The sequence below is a fragment of the Otolemur garnettii genome, unplaced genomic scaffold (genome assembly GCF_000181295.1).
Source record: "Otolemur garnettii isolate 467f Iridium unplaced genomic scaffold, OtoGar3 scaffold00019, whole genome shotgun sequence".
Lineage (NCBI taxonomy): Eukaryota > Metazoa > Chordata > Mammalia > Primates > Galagidae > Otolemur > Otolemur garnettii.
In genome coordinates, this window is record NW_003852414.1 from 8,989,102 (window position 1) to 9,009,541 (window position 20,440).

At 39.3% G+C, this 20,440-nt stretch overlaps 1 protein-coding gene across 1 annotated transcript in view; it reads right to left on the reverse strand.

Moving 5' to 3' along the window:
• Positions 1 to 20,440, reverse strand: part of MYO3A (myosin IIIA) — a 188,650-nt gene that overhangs the window by 145,062 nt on the left and 23,148 nt on the right. Inside the window, exons 4-7 of the mRNA XM_012803266.1 lie at positions 19,855 to 19,954; positions 8,871 to 8,947; positions 3,942 to 4,087; positions 552 to 617 (exon numbers count right to left, since the gene is read on the reverse strand). Of these exons, the coding sequence (XP_012658720.1) occupies positions 552 to 617; positions 3,942 to 4,087; positions 8,871 to 8,947; positions 19,855 to 19,954 (389 nt within the window). The remainder of the gene's footprint in view (positions 1 to 551; positions 618 to 3,941; positions 4,088 to 8,870; positions 8,948 to 19,854; positions 19,955 to 20,440) is intronic.

Sequence of the window (20,440 nt, forward strand, 5' to 3'; positions counted from 1 at the left end):
GTTATCCCTTATTTATTTAAAATGAAGATAAAAATTGTGATAAAAGGTTTAGGGGACAGATTTGTAGAAATTGCTGACTTCGAGTAAATTGTCTGGAGATACTTTATTTGTGCTAAATATTTGCCAAATTAAAAGTGGTTACTGAGTTTCAAACACATAAACGTTTTATAGATGTGATTATCCGAGTCACTGACTGCAGTGAAAATCCTCTGATCGCAATGAGAATCAGTGATGCAGACAAATGAAGGTTCAACAATGAACTAAACGGATCCTGGGTGAGCAGGTGGGAGATGCTGAGAGCAGAGCTGCCAAAGACAGGGGAACAGGAGAACAAGTCGTGGGCCATGAAACGCCTGCAAAAGCACAGCTACCAACAAGTGAATAAACCTGAGCCTGAGAGCGTCATTTGATAACTGAACATTAGAAGACACTAGGGATGCTTCTTTTGAAGAAAATAATGGAAAAGAAGAAATAGGAGGTTCCATTACAGCAGGATAGTACCTCTTTAATTTTTTTGTTTGTTTGTTTTTAAAGACTCTCTTGTTACTCACTTGCTGATGAAGTCATTGAATTCCGCTGACCATAGCTCAGGCTGCCTTAGTTTGGGGGGTGGATTCCTAGAAGAATAAGAATCAGCATTGGATTGTGTACATGGGTCAGTCCAAACGAGAGGCAGAGCTGGATAGACTAATGCATCACTGCAATCACGGGTTCTGTCAGTTATAATCAAGGATTGCCATCATTTTCTAATTCCAAGCCAGAAAATTAGGTATTGATCATTCCTGATATAAAATGACAGGTTTTTATTTCTCTGAAAGCCATCTAACATATGACCTCATTTTTCCAACTGTTCTTTTTTTTCTTTCAAAGAATCTTTTTGTTTTTACCTAAGAGCCCTAGGAAAAAATATAGATAGTTAACAGAGAACAAACAATGAAAGCTGGGTCTTGAAGGCTCAGCTCTCAGAGCTCAGTGGTTAGGGGCCAGCCACATACACCGGGAGTGGAGGGGTAGGTGGGTGGGGGAGGTGGAGGGTTTGAACCCAGCCCGGGCCTGCTAAACAACAATGATGACTACAAGAAAAAAAATAGCCCGGCGTTGTGGCAGGCAGCTATAGTCTCAGCTACTTGGGAGGCTGAGGCAAGAGAATTGCTTAAGCCCAAGAGTTTGAGGACCTATGATGCCACGGTACTCTCTACTAAGCGTGACATAGTGGTACTCTGTCTCAAAAAAAAAAAAAAGAAAACTGGGGGAGGGAGGCGGAGGAATTTCCTCCTGTGATTCCCAGAAATTTCCAAGGACTACCCAAGGAGGACAGAGATGACGGGTCTGGTATAGGGAGGGAACTGCAGCTGGCGGGACACAGAACACCTTTATGAGTAGTCATTCCTTCCTGTATTATGAAGTTTTACAAAAACGAGGAACAGAAGAATTTTACTAGCTATAAAACTCCAAATGCTACTTAAAAATTTCGTTATCAATTCCTTTCATCTTAAACTGAACACATCTTTCCTTTTTTGGCACATTCGTGGAAAACAAAAGAACATTACTTGAAAAAGAGGCTGATCTAACTCTGTAATCAAGCAACATTGATCAAGCATGGTAGCCGAGATGGCTGAAGTGCTGCTTTATGTTAATTCTAACAGCTCTTGGTTTTCATGAGTGGAATGGAAAATACTCTGTCTTCGGTTCTGCATTACTCCTTAAATAGCATGTAATGAAATTAATGTACAGTTTGTACAGGCTCATTAAAGAAAAGTGCAGCCACTCATCTACCCCAGATCACTTCACAATCCTTAGGACTATTTGAAGATTGCTGATTTGCCCATGTAATGAAGTAATTCTTTTCTCCAAAAATCTCATTTGGGGGAGTCCTCCTGGAAATTCCCCTTTATACGGCTGACTGACTTGCTTTGAGTCTAACCAAGTTTTGATGATTCCCAGACACTCAGGAAGGGGTAGCTTTTCCGATCTCCTGTTTGTACATGTTTCTATTATCAGTATTCTCAGAATTCCCTTTTAGAGATACATTGGTGGCAGCAATAATAAGAAATAAACAAGACGAGGCAGTTTCCAGAATTACTTTGCATATGCACAGTACCAAGTTACAATACATATCAAAGATACCATCCTTTCTTCATGTGGCATCATCACCAAAAGTAATAATTTTAGGCTAATAAATACGGTGGTTTAAACCACAATTAAGGCTCAGGAAGTACAGCACTTTGTCTTACATACTGAATGACAATCACAGTTTGGTTTTTTTTTTGCAGTTTTTGGCCGGGGGGTGGGTTTGAACCCACCACCTCTGGCATATGGGGCTGGCACCCTGCTCCTTTGAGCTGCAGTCACCCCCCCCTCAGTTTTTTTTAAATTATTATTATTATTATTTGAGACAGAGTCTCACTCTGTTGCCCTGGGTAGAGTGCTGTAGCATCATCATAGCTCACAGCAACCTCAGTCTCCTGGGCTCAAGTGATCCTCTTGCCTCAGCCTCTTGAGTAGCTGGGAATATAGGTGACCACCACCATGCCTGGGTAGTTTTTCTGTTTTAGATGGGGTCTCACTCTTGTTCACACTGGTCTCGAACTCCTGAACTCAGGCAATCCACCCGCCTCGGCCTCCCAGAGAGCTAGGATTACAGGCATGAACCACCATGCCCAGCCTGCCAATGCCAATTTTAAAACATGGATTTTTTTTTCTATTTTTCTCAAATTTAATGAAATGTCCTGGACTTAGTATAGAGAAGGTCTACTTTCTTTTCCATAACCTGTTTCCCCACTGGCCAAATGAACAGTATATAGTGGATGATATAATGTAAGGTATTATAATTTGGAACATAGAGATAGGCTGGTAAGTTCAAAGGTTAAAATAAAAGCAAATCCAAATGCTTTGGTCTTATAATAATTTAATTACACGAATCCATCTGGAAATGAATACAACTCATTGGCATTCTTTCTTTAGGGCTAGCCCATTCTCCCTAGGGGGTTATACATGGGATTCTGTGCTTTGTAAGTATTGGAACTATAAAAGTTGTTTAATGGAGAACAGGGTGATTAACTGTAACATACCACCTTCCCACGATGCCCTCACTCTCTGCCATCATAGGCTCTCTGTGTAAGCATTCCATTAGAATTAAGGTGCCAGGAAAACTCCTTAAGAATGTCTTCAAAAAATAACACTATCAAGAAAGATAGGCCGTCTTTTCTGAAATACCTATGAGCTGGCCAACACATATATAAAATAGTGTTCAGAGAAGTTAAAAACATGATAGGCAGAGGAAAATCTGTCAACACACACACTGAAAGGATGGTATCCACATGGACAGTAACATGCTTTTATGGCATTTGATGAAAATATCTCAAATTGTATATAAAACCAGCACATTGTACCCCATGATTGCATTAATGTACACAGCTATGATTTAATAAAAAAAGAAGTGCTTTTATGGCACCAAAGTGGATATTCTTCTAAATTTATCGTTTATATTCACATAGTCAAAATATCAATGTGTTTAAAATTGTTTTATTAATAAGTTTTATTTATAATTTTCCCAGAAATATTGTTATTTTAATGTTCTGAACAGAGAAAAGTCTTAGCATGAAATTGTGAATTGGTAGGTGAAGCCAAGAAAATCACTGTTGCATTGACTTTGAATTAGGGTGCCTCTCTGTCTCACCAAGGAAAGGATGAAGAGTGGGAGGAACTGCTCTTTTCTGAGATCAAATCCTAGCAAAAGACCCACTGATTCTCAAGAGAAATTCTCTTTTCCTTAGACCAGGGAGATGCAGCTCCTGAACAAAGACAGCATCGTGGAAGAAGCAGTGTAATATATTCTAGGCCACTTTGCTCCCAACGTGTTAGAATATATCTAAACATTTCTGCGATGAGCATGATGAACCCCCTGTGGCTGGAGGAAGATCTATGGGCTGCAGTCTGACCTTGGAATTTTAAAGAGTGCTCTCATAGGATGCAGGTCAGCGAGGGGAGGATCTCCATCACCCAGCTCAATGGCCGTGATACCCAGGGACCAAGTGTCACATCTGGCATCGTAGGTGGTATCCAACTGCTGTTCACAGGCAATCACCTAGAAGAAAAACAAGGACAACAAAAAGGCAAAGTTTGCGACTTCAACAAGCATGTAGCAAATTATCCAGAACAAAGTATCTAAAGTGGCAAAGTCTGATAGATACAAGTAAAGATAAAGGCAGTCATTTGGGGGAGAAAAAAAGATACAATTATCATTAGTGGTACTACTTTTATTCTGAGGACAGCGAATACCTTAGCAGGTTTGCAAATATAAAGAAAGAAGCCCATGAAAAGCAATATTTTTAACAATTTAGGACAAAAAGAGGAAAAGAATAGTGTCCCAACTGAAAAGGGACAGGATCAAATTCATAAGGAAAGATTGTGCAGTGGTTGCCACTTAGTAAACATTTGACAACAGATGGACACATTCACCTGGGCAAAGATCAGTCTTTGAAGAGTTTAAAGTGGAGGAAGTAAAGAAAAATAAACTTAAGGGAACGCTAGTTAGATGGCCTTGATCTTTACCAACAACCAGAAGAGAAGGAGACCCAAGGGAGGAATGAAACAAGTTGGGAGGAATGCAAACGTTTTAAGCCGTTAATGAAAGAAAAGCCCATTGAATAAAAATAAACCTTAATGAAAGCGACTTACAAACAGCTTCTCTGGGGACACCCTAAATTGTGAAACCACAATCACGTTTTAAAAACATGTCACTAATCAAAAGCTGTAACTGAGAGGCAAGAGATAAAGCGGGACTTGTTTTTGCAACATTATAACAAAGTATTGTATAGAAAAGTTATGGCCTTGATCACTTCACAATTTATTTGTACATGTGTAATAGAAATACAGATGAGCTATGAATGACAATTGTTCACATCCATAGCCATAGAAAGGAAATTCAACTCCATATTTTTTTTAAAAAACCTACTTTCTATATTTTAAAAAGCTTACATTTTTGTGAATAACAATCCATATGAAAAATAGAAACAGTTTTGGGATGATGGTAGATCAGAGTTTGCTCATTGAAGTGTAGTACTGTCAAATGATGTATATAGTGAAATGAATCTAAGGCCCTATCTGGAACACTATTTTATATTTGTGATTTCACTTAAAATCAAGCTTAACACATTTGAATAATCCATGTATTGGCAAACTGGAGTTCAGCTGGTAACATTTACCTACATGGTCCAGAAAGGGTGGCGCCTTCATAAATCAATCTTTGTTCCTACCCTACACTAGTGGCAATGACAGGAAACAGTTTAAATGCAAATGTATCTGTATGACTGAAAAATAAAACGAAGGCAATTATAAACACAACATGTAGGACAACAGCTACTATAGAGAGGAGGCAAGAATTTAGGATGGAGGAACAGACAGAGGCAAATAGATGCTATTGGTAACGTTCTGGCTCTAGCTTGGGTGACAAGTTCATGGGCAAATAAGAAGACCATGAACCAACCCATTTCTAAGCACCTGAAGCCTAATAACAAATACATAAATAAACTATGTATGTGTATATGCATACGTGTATAAAGATAGAGAAACACGGCGGGAGACTACAGAGAGACAGCGTGACTCACACAGTGCTTCTCAACCTCTCCTACTGAAGTATTTTTAGTATGACAGAGAGAGAACTATTGAAACCCCAGAGCACAGCCTGAAGTTCTGAGAGAAAGCATGAGAATCTCAAGCTTTCCATTAAAAATTCAGGTGCAAATGTTCATGCAGCATTATTCATAATAGCTCAAAAGTAGGAAATAAAACCCAAATGTTCATCAACTGATGGAATAAGTAAGCGTCATTCCATACATACAATGGAATATTATTCAGCTATATAAAGGCCTGGCGTATTAATGTATGCTTCAACATGGAACCTTGCAAACACTACACTAAAAGATGCCAGACACACCGGCTCGGCACCCGTAGTACAGTGGTTACAGCATCAGCCACGTGCACTGAGGCTGGTGCACCCAGAACTGCTAAACAACAATGACAAGTGCAACAAAATAGACAGGCATTGTGGCAGGTGCCTGTAGTCCCAGCCACTCTGGAGGCTGAGGCAGGAGAATCACTTTAGTGATTCCCAAGTTTGAGGTTGCTGTGAGCTGTAACACCACAGCGCTCTACCGAGACATAGTGAGATCTTTCTCAAAAAACAAACAAACAAAAAAAGCCAGACACAAGGGCCACATAATGTATGACTCCATCTATATAAAATGTCCACAAAAGGCCAACCCATAGAGATAAAAAATAGATTAATGGTTGCCTAGGGTAAGGGAGTTTGGGAACAGATGGCGAGGGAGTATAAATGAGTCCAGGCTTTCTTTGAAGGAGAACAAAATTGTTTTATGCTTAGATTACAATAATGGTTGCATGACCCTTTGCATATACATAAACATCAAGAGTATTTATGATACATGTTACGTGAATGAATCGTATGGTACGTAACTCACATCTCTAAAGTTGTTACAAGTTTAAAAACTTGCATTCATATGACTTTTCCATTCTGTTATATAATATATATTTGTTTTCTGTAGCATAAAAATAATGTTTTTTGACCCACCACTTTTTTTTCCCTAGTAAAATTGTTCCTTCAGGATAATACATTATTTTATGACTTCGCATGTTGTCCCAGAACATCTCCCCATAGGCTCAAGTGAATTTATGACCCGGTTTGACAGAAACATTCTTGTTTTAGGCCTGCTGTCCCAGAATCATTAAAAATAGCACCTTTTTTTCATTCTCCAAGGTGCTCCTGATTTGTCTGTAAATTGAATGATCACCTACCATGGTCACTAATTTCTTTGTCCCCTTCATCCTGGTACACAGGTGATCTAGTTTGGGAAGGATGGCCTTGTATAACCAGCAAATACTACCTTTGGTAAAGAATTTCATTAAAAAATGACAAATTAAGAATTTCACTATTCAACTGGTAATTGATTTGGATAATCTCACTCCTGAGCCTCCCCAAACCTTGAAATACTTACGTGCCATTACTGTACTTATATTTGTTTACCTTATTGCTTTCTAATTCTTAGAAATGTGATATCTTGATTAACCACAAAGCTGGTGATTCAAAATATATTCTTCTTCAAGGTTAGAAATGTGAGCTAAATATGAAATCTCAAATGTATATTTATTTATATGACATTTTGAAAGATGCACAGTGAACCTTTTCTTCTTTTCTATAATACTCAATAGTTTGTTAAGCAGGAAAGGAATTTCAAGCCTTATTTGTGGTACTATAGGTCTAATATCAGAAAAATGACTGTCTAGTAATTGCATATTAAGGAGTGTTTTTACTAAACAACAAACAAACAAGTATATAATAATGGCCTTGTTACTATAAATTAATGTACAAAACCCAAAAAGCTAGAGTGTCATTTATGTAATAATATAATTATTGTATGTAATATTAGTTATTATTATATTAATTACTAAAATATATGAACAAAATGCAATATTTGGCATTATAACTACATTTCCATGAACTTCTCATCTTTGCAATTTTTTTCCTAAGTTTAAAAACACTAATAATATATCAGAACAAACAAAATTCTCATTTGAGATTCTCATCTTCAATTTAGTTTGACTAACTTTCTACTTTCATTCTAAGACAAGTACTTCCTGTTAAAAAGCTTTTTAATCCATTCATTTTTTTCTAGATTTCATCAAATAATTTATCCTCACTCCCTATGTTGTATTAAGTTTGCCTTTTAATGTTTTTTTAAGTAATAATTGAATTAGTATTCCAATAAAAACTGTATACCAGGATTTAATCCTCAAACAAATTTAATTAGAAAATTTTGCAGTATTAATATACTATCTAAATTACTTCCCATCCCTTTGCTCCCTAGAAAATTGTAGATAAATAGCAGAGCTTTTCCCAACAGTTGCAGAGTATGAAAATAAATTTCCATTATAAATGATAAACATAATTAAAAAGACTAAAAGGCATTAATAATGACTGTGGGGAGAAGATGTGACTCTAGAAAATTTTTTCCCTCTTCTCTTTCAACAGTTTCTATACAACTTCCCAAAAGTAATGGTAAAAAGGATCCAATGAAGTTGGACTTAGGCCCCAGACAGAGTGACTCAACATGGGAACCTAATTCATAGGTTCATATGGGTCTCCTACCCCCAGGCGGTGACCAGTACAGGTCTGTGGCCTGTTAGGAACCTGGCCACAAAACAAGGGTGAGCGGCAAGCAGGCCAGCAAAGCTTCATCTGTATTTACAGCCGCTCCCCATCACTCACATCATGGCGTGAGCTCTGCTTCCTGTCAGATCAGCAGGGGCATGAGATTCTCATAGGAGTGTGAACCCTGATATAAGCAGTGCATGTGAGGGATCTAGGCTGTGTGCGCCTTATGAGAATCTCATCTCTCCCCTCATACCCATCTGTGGAAGATTGTCTTCCATGAAACTGGTTCCTGGTGCCAAAAAGGTTGGGAACCACTGGGATGGACCTGAATCTGATCTAACAATGGCCAGGAAGTTCTCAGACTATTTCTATTATAATTTAAAAAAGAGAGTGTAAATGCCATTAATATAGATGCATGCTAAACAAGGACATTTAATGAAAAATCCAACTGGTAAGTATTTTCTCTCTACCTCATCTGATTCACACATTCAGTCTTTCATGGATTCACTCACAGCCTACATCCTGAGCACCTCCCATGTTCCTCCTCATGCGTGCAAAAAGCTCACATCTCAATAACACAGCTGACATTTTCTTCTCCTGGTATATTCCAAAACACTTACGGCGATAGAGTACACATGAAAAGGAAAGTCAGAGAGAATCAAATATTGCATTTGTCTTCCTCAAAACTCTATCTGACCTCAGGAGCCATCCAAAAGGGTGTCCCTACAGATGTGTTCAGACGGTGCCGGGTGCTGGTGAGCTGTGCAGACACACCTATAAGAGAGAGACAAGATGTGCTTCTTGCATTAATTATTCACATAAAGAACTTCCAATTGCTATACATTTTCTTAAGCCAATAGTACAGTTGTGTTCCCTCAAAGCAGCCAGTGGACTTAAAGTCACATCAAAGGATCTGAAATCAGGATTTCTGCATAACCCAAACACATAAGGGTACTTGCAATATCTATTTCTGAACTCTAAGTTCTACTACCTGTAAAGCCCCATTTTGAGTCTTAGTTCTCGCATGCTGACTTTTACTCTGCTCCTAATCATACCAATTTCTACCTCTTTTGATCTTCCACATTTTAAACTATTTGTCTGTATCACATATTTTTGGCACGTAGTTGTTATTCAAATAGTGTGTTTCCTTCCCTTCCTCTTCCTCACCCTGCCCCCTAACAAATTTTGGTGAAATTTGAGACTTTGCAAATATGGTATTATGCACATAGTAGGTGATTTGTGAATATGCATAAAATGATTTTCTGTCTATTAACCTTGAACAAATCACACCTGCTCTGCTTGGAAGTTTCAGATGAACTACATTTGTTTAAATCAACACCATTGAAAGAACCAGTCCTTTTTATTTATGAGTACATTAATATATGCATTATGAAACATATACATGAAGATAATTTTAAAGGGTAAAATTAAAATAATAATTCTAAAAGTGGCACCAACTATTTCTTCCTAGACTACAATGATGTTTCTGCACACATCCAGTACATACGAGCTCTTCAAAGACCACAGATCTAAGCAGTGCTGGGGGGATGAATTGTAATACCATTGGAGTCTCATTTATCATTTGGCATCTGTTGAGTTTCTGCAGAAAGAATGTTTTACATGTGGTTCTTATAAGAGTAAACTATATGGTAACAAGAAAAAGTCAGCCAAGAATGTGAAGGAGAATAAAAAGTTTCAAATTAAGCAAAAAACTCAGAGTAAGAAATCTTTGAATCTGAGAATACTGGATGATTACAACTATAGAGGATTAAACATCATACTTACTACAACAGTCACCAATATCATAACTCCTCTAAGGAATTACTGAGAACAAGACATTCTCCTGGCAAGCCTGGAAATCTCTTGTGACTTGGAAGGGAAGCCACCAAGTAACTCAGTAATCCTGGAGGAACAAAGTTCAGTCTTGTAGTAGTAAGGCTAATGTTAAACATTAAGCATTTTATGGCAATTCCTTGAAAGATTAGAGGAGAAAAATTGCATGTAGTCTTTCTGGAGATCATTTCCCTTGCCACCCTTGAGTATCATTTCCTTGAGTACATACTCTGTTGGCACTTGTGAGATCATTTCCCCGAGCACGCAGCCCCTGCATGTCTTTGCTTAGTAATCTTTCCGCCTATTATGTATCTTCTCAATAAAAGGACTCTGTGAGAAGTGCTCAGGGCTATCCTGCACCTTAGCCTCACCTCTTGCAGCAGGTACTGTCAATCTATGTCTCATGTGATCATTTATGCAGTCATGACATATAACATTAAAAACAGGACACATGCCCAACTATGAACAAGTGATATAGGAAAGCAATTACTAAATGTCATGGTTTCTGGAATGCTTTGCCTGTTTCAACCTCAAGATCATTCTCCCAAACCATCAAATAGCTTCAGAGCTAGAAAACAACTTAATGGTCATAAATTCTAACTTGCTCGTTTTCAGGTTAGTAAATTTAAGCTGGAAAGAAAAGTCATTCTCTGGAGGGCAAATGACATTTTTGCTTAGTATAAATTTCCACAAGAAAAAAATAGCTAAGAAGATAGAAAAATACAAAAATCCATTTATAAAACGATGGACATAAATTACTTGAAAAGGCACCAGGGAAGCAAAGTATGAGTGCAGGAGCAGTAGGAAGTAAAGGAGATTGGGAAAATCAGCTTGTCCGGAGAGGTGACAGGTGGAATAAGTCACCAAAGTAAACAGTTACAAAATCACCTCAAGAGAGAAGATACTGATAGGTGGAAAATTCCAGGCAACATTCGGGAAAGAGAAAGGGGTATGGAAAGCCACCATGCCAGGCCCCCTCTATTTTTTTCCCAAGAATTATTTCACTCTATAAAGGACTAACTCTCAAATTTTCGAGATTCATAACATACAACTCATATGTATATACATGTATTTGAATTTCCATGCTAAGTCTCGAAGTATACTCTATTATGAAAAGTTATGTTTATTTTGACATAATTTTGACCTTTAAACTTTTAAAGAAAAGTTGGCAAGAAAAGCATTTTCACCTCCTGAACATGTGAGAGTAAGCGGTCTATCTGATGCTTATTTACACCTGAATATTTCAGTGTGGAATTGCTACAAACAAGGACATTCTCCCTGCACAACCATTAAAATCAGGAGGCTCCATGTGAATACGTTTCTAGCACCTAATCCACAGAGCCCATTCAAATTTTATCAATAGTCCCAAATATGTCCAGTACAACACAGTAATTCAGTCCAGGATTATGTGCTGCTTTTAGTTGTCAAGTCTCATTAATCCCCCTCCGTCTGAAGGAGTTGCTCCATCTTTCCTTGAATTTTATGATGTTGACATTTTTTAAGATTTCAGATCATTTGTTTCATAGAATGTTCCTGAATTTGCATTTGTTGACTATTCCTCATGATTTTATTGTTGGCAGAAGCATCGCAGAAGTGGTTCTGAGGTCCTTCCCTTGCATCCTATCAGGTGCTTGTGTGATTTTCCACTACTCGTTAGGTTCATCTTGATCCCTTGACTGATGGTTCTATCTGCCAGCCTTCACCTCTGGAAAGTTTCCCTTTTCCTTTTGTCATTAATTAGTATTTTGTGGAGAAGTATTGTGAAACCACGAAACTATCCTATTTCTAACCAAAACTTAATGTCCTAGGTGCTACAGCTAGTACATTCATTGAAGTTTTTGGATGAATTAATTATTACAATGATGGCTGACAAATGATGATTTTTAAAATTTCATTGTTCCTTCTATCATTATTAATTGGCATTCCTCTGTAAGGGAAAAGCTTTCGCTTGACTCCATTCATTCACTCATGTGTGTATGTAAGCCATTATGGATGAACAGATTCTTATTTTATTCAAGAGATGACTATCATTATTATCGATATTGGTATTTTGGTGCTCAAACTGTCCCATGTCTGGCCAGTGAGAATTGCTGCAAGTTGGCTTCTCTGTCCCTTTGACATGTCTCCATAATTCCTTGAGTATTTTCTTACTTTTGTGGACACATGATGGTTCCAGGCTTACCATCTGCCTTTCTCCAATAATTGTTGCTTCTTTCTAGAATTATACTTAGAAACCAAAAGCCAGTCGCTTTCTTAGGCTATCCACACACCCAAGTCATCTTAGTGGAAATGCTAGGTAATATGCACACACACACACACACACACACATCCTATATACACAATGACATTATGTTTATTTTTTAACTGTTTACATATTAAGACCACGAATTCATATTTATACTTTCAATTCCAATCCAACACCATTTTCCCCTTTCTCTTACTGGTAATTCTTTGCTATAACAGTAAGAAACCTGGTTGCCATTGTCCTGAGTATGTTTCCTGATGTATGGAGCCCTCTTTACTTAATCAACCCCATGTCCACCCCATCCCTGTGCAGATGCCCTTCTCATCTTGCTATGGCTCTGACAACCCACCTGGAGTCCCCACCATCACCATTTATAGATGCCCTCCTCATCAACATTGAAGACTCAACACCCCATGCCAGCCTGGGTGCCTTCCTCACCTCTCTCAGGCTCCCCGTACACCCTTATTTCTCCATTCACCTAATGGCTTTTGCTTTGAATTACTAAGAAAGAAAGGCAGTATTGGAGGGTACATCATAGTTTTTAAGTTCAAGTGTACTGCTTCCCTCAGTGTTAAAAAGTAGGTTATTAATAAATAGATCACAACTTCTCTTTGAACTACATTATGCATTGGGGATTTGGTCTAAAACTGGGCATGTGGGTAACAAGAGATTTAAAGCCATAAAACATTCTGTCATAAGAATGATGTCCAAATAAATCACAAAATGTACATGCTGTACTTTTGTATTGAAATGTTAACTATCCTGTTAGAAGCGAAGTTCCCCAGAGAAATTCATTCCACAGAAATGAGAACTGAGGACAGCTCTTTAAATTTAGTCCCTTTTTCATTTTCTGGCCTACATATGGACAGCTTTATTCAGACACTCATTGACTTGCCTAAAGGGGTTCTTCTCTTGGGAGGTCATATTATTTATTGATTGATCATGTACCACGAAGGTTAATGCATTTCATTAATAATGTTTACAAGCTCACTTGACTTTTTGCTGTCTGAGGTTGTCTTCTGCAAAAATGTATCCCACTTAACAAAAAGAAAAAAGGTTTTCTTAAAGGCTGTAATTATAACTAGTATAAGCAAACTGAATGCTATTTTTAGTATAATTAAGTAGCTTGATATTTAAAGCAATACTGAACTTAATCTAGCAAAGGCTATTGATTGGGAGGGTTTTGTATTTGTTTTTTTTTTTTTTTCTTTTTTGGAAACACAAAGAGGCACCTGCGTGGGGAACTCAAATTTTCATTATTTAGCAAGTATTTAGTAAGCACCTACTATGTGTACAGCAGCAAGGTATAGGCCAAGGAGGAATATCACCTCATGGTAATGGCAATAGCTCAGATTTTCTGGATTATAAAGCATCATTAATCATACTTACAAGTTTACCTATAGTAAACTAAGTATTAATCATACTGAGATGTAGGAGACTGAGCACCAGGCTTGTAGAAGCGGTCACTGTTTCTTGAGGGAGTCACTGGGAGTGGGATAATCTCCTAGCCGGCTTGGAGATGTTTTACATCCTGGAGACAAGCCCTCAAGCAACTGCATGCATTAATGAGATAAGATCGGTTGCTCATTAGCAAACAAGTGTTGAACCTTGAACATTTGTGGTGCATCACGGTGGGAATGGAGCCGTGGGGTAAGAACAGGGAGCGATCATTGAGCATGGAGCTCCTGTACTTGGACCTTCACACCTGTTGTATACTATTTCAATAAAAGGCCATGACAGAGGTTACTTGGGGCTTCCCTGCACCTATGGGAAGGCCATCTCTTGAAAGCATTGTACTTCTAATCTGTGTCCCAGCTGTTTCCTGTGCGTGGTGTTGGCGTTGGCACCTGACACTAACAAGTATAGCATCCCATTTATTCTTCACAGCAACTAACTTTATGAGGGAGAGGACATTTTTCACCATTGCAGGATGAACAGATTGATGCCATAGACATTTCAAGTGGCTTTCTCATAGTCACGCAATTATATGGAAAATCCACCCTCTCATCCATTCATTGGACAGTATTTATCAAGCACTTTCAAAATGGGTTCTAGGGACCAAATCAGCTAAGCAGAGATCCTGTCACCACGAAGCTTACAGTTTAGCATAGAAGAGAGAAGAGAAGAGAAGACAAATAAAACATAGGATTACAATAAAGTCTGACAACTGGTTGGCTCAATGCACTGTAGATACTGGGAGGCAGTCGGGCAAGGAGAAATTAGCTGGGCGCTGGGATGGGGCGAGGTGTCTATACAGGGAAAGCACCATGTTCGTAAAATGGTCACAGAATTCAGTATCTACTCTTAGATACACTGAGAAACTGTAATATCTTCAATTTGCCTATAACTGTTATGGCCTCTCCCCAAGGTCCTAACTGGAAGGGAGGTAGAGCTCAGCCTAATCCAATAAATTTGTTCAGTCCTTTTAAATAGAGTTCAGTCTCTCTTGGATAAGTGTTTGCTCCATGTCTGAGGTAGAATCCCTTCTCCTCTTTCTTCTAAGACCTTGTGGCCTTTGTCTGCCTAGCTGCTAGGTGCCCTGCTTGGCCACCCCTGCTGCTACCTCCCTCCCCGCCCTCCCCCACCCCTTGCCTGCATCTGACTCCAGTGAGCTTGTGATCCGTTCTCTTGCAGACAGGGCTTCCTGTGTTTCCTCCTGGCAGATTAAGGCTCAGATTGGTTCTAGCTGGGGCTGAGAACACTCTGTGGTCTGGCTGTGACTCCTGCTCAGGCCTGGCCCCAGTGATCTGCTCTGTGCCTTGCTATACCTCTCATTCCGTAAACAATCCTTTCTAGAAACTTTCCAGCCAGATCCTCAGTTACTCTTGGTTTCTGGACACTAAGGATAGGGTTTGGAGATGCTAACCCGAGTCCTTCCTCTACCTGATCACTCTGTCCCTCTGGAGTAGCAATGATGTTGCTTGTGCCAAGCTGGATGACAGCAGACTCTGGGTGGACTCCTCCAGAACATCCAATGAGGCTGGGAGGAGGTGCAAGGGTAACAGCTCCCTCCTGCCCTCATTATCACCTCCACTTTTCATACTCATCTCATACTCCAGCCTCACTTTCTGAATCATCTTTGCACAATGGCCCTAGAATCGGAAAGGGTTTCCCCCTCTTTTTCACTGTCCTCTCTTATATAAAAACCCTATTGTACACCCCTGGAAACTCTCTCTCCATAAGCCAAAGACAAGACAAAGCAGTTTAGACAGACTTTCCTTAGGAGGTAGCCTGGGCTTTGCTACAAACGCCTATATTTTAATGTAAAAAGCTGAGTATTACCTCAGTCATCTTGCGTTCCTTCCAGAATTAATCTTAATCCCCCTCCACCCTGCCCCAGACAGAGACATGGCTCAGGCACACTGGGGCAAAAATTATGTTCTCCGACAGGCAAAAGAGGAAAGCACATCGGTACATTTCAGAGTACTTTCCTTGTTCCAAGAGCCCCGGCCGAGAAAAAGCCAGGCACTCTTAAGGTACTAGAAGACACTTACCTGGCTAGCAAGTAACAGGAAGAGATAATACCCCATGAGAGCCCAGGGATATAAAGAAGGTGTCAATCATTAAGGGCTGGTGCTGTGCTGGCTCAGAGCATTGTAAGGAAAAGCTACTGAATGGCTCAGCACCTGCAGCTCAGCAGCGGGGGCACCGGTCACATACACCAGGGCTGGCTGTTCAAACCCAGCCCAGGCCTGCCAAATGAGAATGACAACTATGACCAAAAACTAGCTGGGCGTTGTGGCAGTCACCTGTATGTAGTCCCAGCTCCTCGGGAGGCGGAGGCAAGAGAATCGCTTAAGCCTAAGAGTTTGAGGTTGCTGTGAGCTGTGATGCCACAGGACTCTACCTAGGGCAACAAAGTGAAACTCTGTCTCAAAAAAAGAAAAGAAAAAAAAAGCTATTGAATGGAAAGTTGAACAAGGGAGTAGCAGGATAAGACCTTTTTTTTTTTTAGTGTTACTGGAAGAATACGTTAAAATAAATATAAACTCATCACTACAGATTTAATCAGGGTACTTTTGCCAGCATCTTTTTTAGACATGTTATTCAAACTATAATTCTCTATTTTGTATTTCAAATTAATACGAGGGTAAAATCGTCCTGAGCGATGTGGAGAGGCAGGTGACTTTTTCTAAGATGCCTTGATATATAGCAGATTTCTGGGTGAGGTGGTGGAGTTCTGTTTTGGAGACCATCTAGGATCTTCAGCATCATCCCATAATAAACTCATAGCATACTTTATGAGGTGAAAAATTCAAATAAAATTTATTCTATATCCCTTTACTACCAGCTGTAACTTTCTTGGAAAATTTGATTTAAGCATAAAATGAGGACATTGATTTTCAGTTTGATGTTGCAGTTTTATGGGTCCTTTTGCTATAAAGAAGTTTTGCTATACATGCACACCCTCACCATCCTCAGGTTGGTATTTGGGCAAAGACCTAGTAATTGTTTAGGCAAATTGAATCTATGTCCTCTTATCATGAAGGATAGATAGAAAGATAAGCACCATATTACATGCAAATAATAACCTTTTTTTGCATCAGACACTGGGAATGGATTTGGTAGGCAACTTGCTCTCTTTTCTAATTCCTGCTGAAAGGAAAGTCTATATATCAAGTAATCTAAAACCCAGACTTTCATTTTGTTAGCGATCCTACTTTTGACAATCTTTTAAAGTTATTGTATGAAAAATCATCTTATTTATTATCTAAGTGTATGCCTAATCTAGTTTATTTTGAAAGACATCTCAGTAATTTCCATTTCTCAAAGAAATTTATCAAATTTTTCTCTGATGGTTGAAAAAAGAAATGTTTACTTGCCGTTGTTTTTACCAAATTTCAATGTAGGCTATGTTTATTGTATCCATTTCTTTTTTAAAGCAAGGGAATTATGAGACCTCAAGTTAAATATCAAATTCCCCATTTGGGTCTTTCTTAGAGTAGAGTCAAGTTATTTCCTGGGGAAAATAAGGGTCCTGAGTTTTTAATGTCAAATGGAAGTCCCTAATTAGTACACTAACCCAGCCACATTGTTTAAGCACATGGCTCTGAATTTCACAAGCAACACGGTGTAGCTGCCCCCGAGTTATTAATCAGGTATTCACTGTAAAACTCACTGCTTCTCAGTATGTTTCAAACACTCTGCGAGAAAAACAATGTGGGTGCAGGTGCCTACTGGAAGGATACCTTATACATCAGTTCTCTTTAGATGCTCTCAAATTCATTTCCAGGCTAAGCCAAAACACTAGAGAGCTATAGTCTCGGATATCAAAACATTTCTAAAATTAATCAATTCATTTCCTTGAGCTTCAGTTTCCAAAATGCAAAATGAAGGAAGGTTCGTTCATTCAAATAACACGAAAAGCAACTGCTATATCTAAAGCATCAGTTTTACAAAATATAATAGAACACAACCCAGTCCCACTTCTCAAAGACCTGTTTGTCCATCCATTATTTTTAAGTATTTTTAATCTATGTAGAAAGTAGATGATTATAATTCTGTGTGACAAATGCAAAAATGGAGAAATGCACAGGTTACAGAAGCACGAGGAGGGATGCCTTATCCAGGGAGCATGCAAAAGGGAAGAATGATTGAGGGACACTAAAATCCTGTCCCCCAAATACACTAATGTCACAGGATTCGTAGGGAACTCACCAGAGGAAGTCCAGCAGAGTATCAACAGATAGGAAATGAACTCCCTAGACAAAGGGCAGGTATGTCAGTTTTGGTGGCTATAACACAGATACTCCAAATTGGCTTAGTAAATATGGAAATTCATGTCATATAACAAAAGGTTCAGAGATAAGTCAGGCTCCAAAGCTGATTGCCTTGGTGGCTCGAGTATGGCTTCAGGGACCCCCAGTCTTGTCCTCTATAAGCTTTTCCTTTCTCAGAGTTTGCCAGGGTCCTGCCCTATTGGCAGGGTCCGTTAAGACCTGTGGAACTGGCAGTGACCCACTGAAGAAATATAAAGTTAGAAACAAGAAGAAGAAAAGAGACAGGACACACAGAATAGAATTTTCAAAGGTGGGAACCCAGAGGACCACCACCCGTCTGTGGGGTTCTGATGGTGGCCCTGAGCGTCAGTTCCACTCAGCTTTTATTGAAGGCTATTTGCTCATTAGCCCAGAGGGTAAGCTGAGGAAGGGAACAAAGATGCCAGCAGTTTCTCTCAGTGAGCATATCAGCTCCTGTGGTTTCTATAATCATTAACTTAGGGGTCTGAGTACTCTTGAGAAATCTGGAACCTGAGCCTTGTGTGGGGGCAGCTTCCTGTCTGAGGTCTCATACACAGATTCTTAGGGAGGTGTTAAATTCTGCTGTTCTCTGTGGAGTGAAATGCCACTGGCATCAATCTCCTCTGAAGAATGGGTGGGAGAGAGGAATTTTCCTTTCATTACCACCACAGTCTTCCTTTGTAGTAAGGGATATAAGCCCTCCTATCCATATTTCAGGGCTCAGGCTGTTCCCTAGATCTCTGCCCCAGCCAAATACAAATCTCCACAACGGGTATTTGCTTTGACTGTTTACGGGGCAGGAAATGGCCCAGTTAATGTATCTTTTTTTTTTTTTTTTTTTTTGAGACAGAGCCTCAAGCTGTCCCCCTGGGTAGAGTGCCATGGCGTTACAGCTCACAGCAACCTCCAACTCCTGGGCTCTAGCGAGTCTCCTGCCTCCGCCTCCCAAGTAGCTGGGACCACAGGCGCCCGCCACAACGCCTGGCTATTTTTTGGTTGCAGCCATCATTGTTGTTTGGCGGGCCCGGGCTGGGGATTTGAACCTGCCACCTTAGGTGTACATTTAGATGCTGCCTTGCCACAGCATCTCCTGTAGCCTTTATTCCTTCAGAGTGTTCACAGACCCAGCAGGGGTGTTAGTAAGCTGTATCCCCAATAGGCCAGAGTTCTAGAAAAAGCAGGAAACTTGCTCAGATAAGAAATTTAGCAGCGGCTGGTTTAAAGGTAAACTCGCTGACTTTTCTTTGTTCTGCTTTATTCAGCTCACTTTCTTATTTCTCCCTTTTTCTGGGGGTGTTTTCCCTTGCCAAGAACAGAGTCTTCAGTCCCCATTCTGCCTGCAAGAGTTGGCTTTCCACTTTTCAGGACAGAACACCTTAGTCACAAGGTAATTGCAGCAATTTCAGGTCCCACAATAACACACAGCATCCTGAGCCAGGAAGTGACCCTCTCTCCCTGTGTGTCCTTTGTAGGAGAGAGGAAATATTCCCAGATGGCCTGGAAGCCTTCCCCTCACATCTCAAAATTCTGGACTTGGGCATATGCTGGTTTGTAAAATAATCACTAGGAGCACCATGGGTTTGCCATCACAGGCTCAGAGGGACCATCTGAGATGTGGTCTGTTTTGAAGGATCAACTAAGTACACATATTGCTACATTAGGGTTATATAGGCACAAACCAACTGACATGAAAGAAGGCACTCATCTGGGGATTTCTCATTTCCCAAATTACCTCTGCATTCTTACCTCAATGAGATCCTACTGATTTTTCTCTACTTGCAATGCTTAGAAAGTCTATTGACAAATGATGTCATGTTAATTCATTATGCAGTTCGACCTCATGCCTTTTAAACAAAACGTACCAAAATCTACCAGTTTAACTCCGCCTTCTGTGGTCAACAAAATATTATTTCCTTTTATATCTCGGTGGATCGTTTTGTTCTTATGCAAATGCTGAAGTCCCTAGAAGGCAGAAAACATACAAGGACTCTTAGCAAAAGAATCAAGCCAAAAAACTTCTTTCAGGTGATGTATTTGTGCAAAATCAATAGGAAACACATTACAATTAACATTCAAAAACTCAAAAATGATTTATGTTGAGTTAGTCAAATCAAAGTATATCATTTTCAATTTTGATTATATAAAAATTCACAAAACCAGAACATGCCCCTGAGCTTTTACCAAATGTTTTATTAAAAATGTGTTGATCTCGTTAGAAGAAAATATCCCATGTACTTATTTAAGATAATGGCAAATAAAACCTGAATTTTGTACCTTGGTCACTACCACGGTCTCAGAAATACACTTGGGAGTTTTATCATAATGACATTTGCACTAGACTGTTCACTGCAGCTCAATTTACAACCGCTAAAATGTGGAAATAACCCACCAACCCAGGAATGGATTAACATGCCATTTATGTACACCATGGAATACTATTCAGCCATA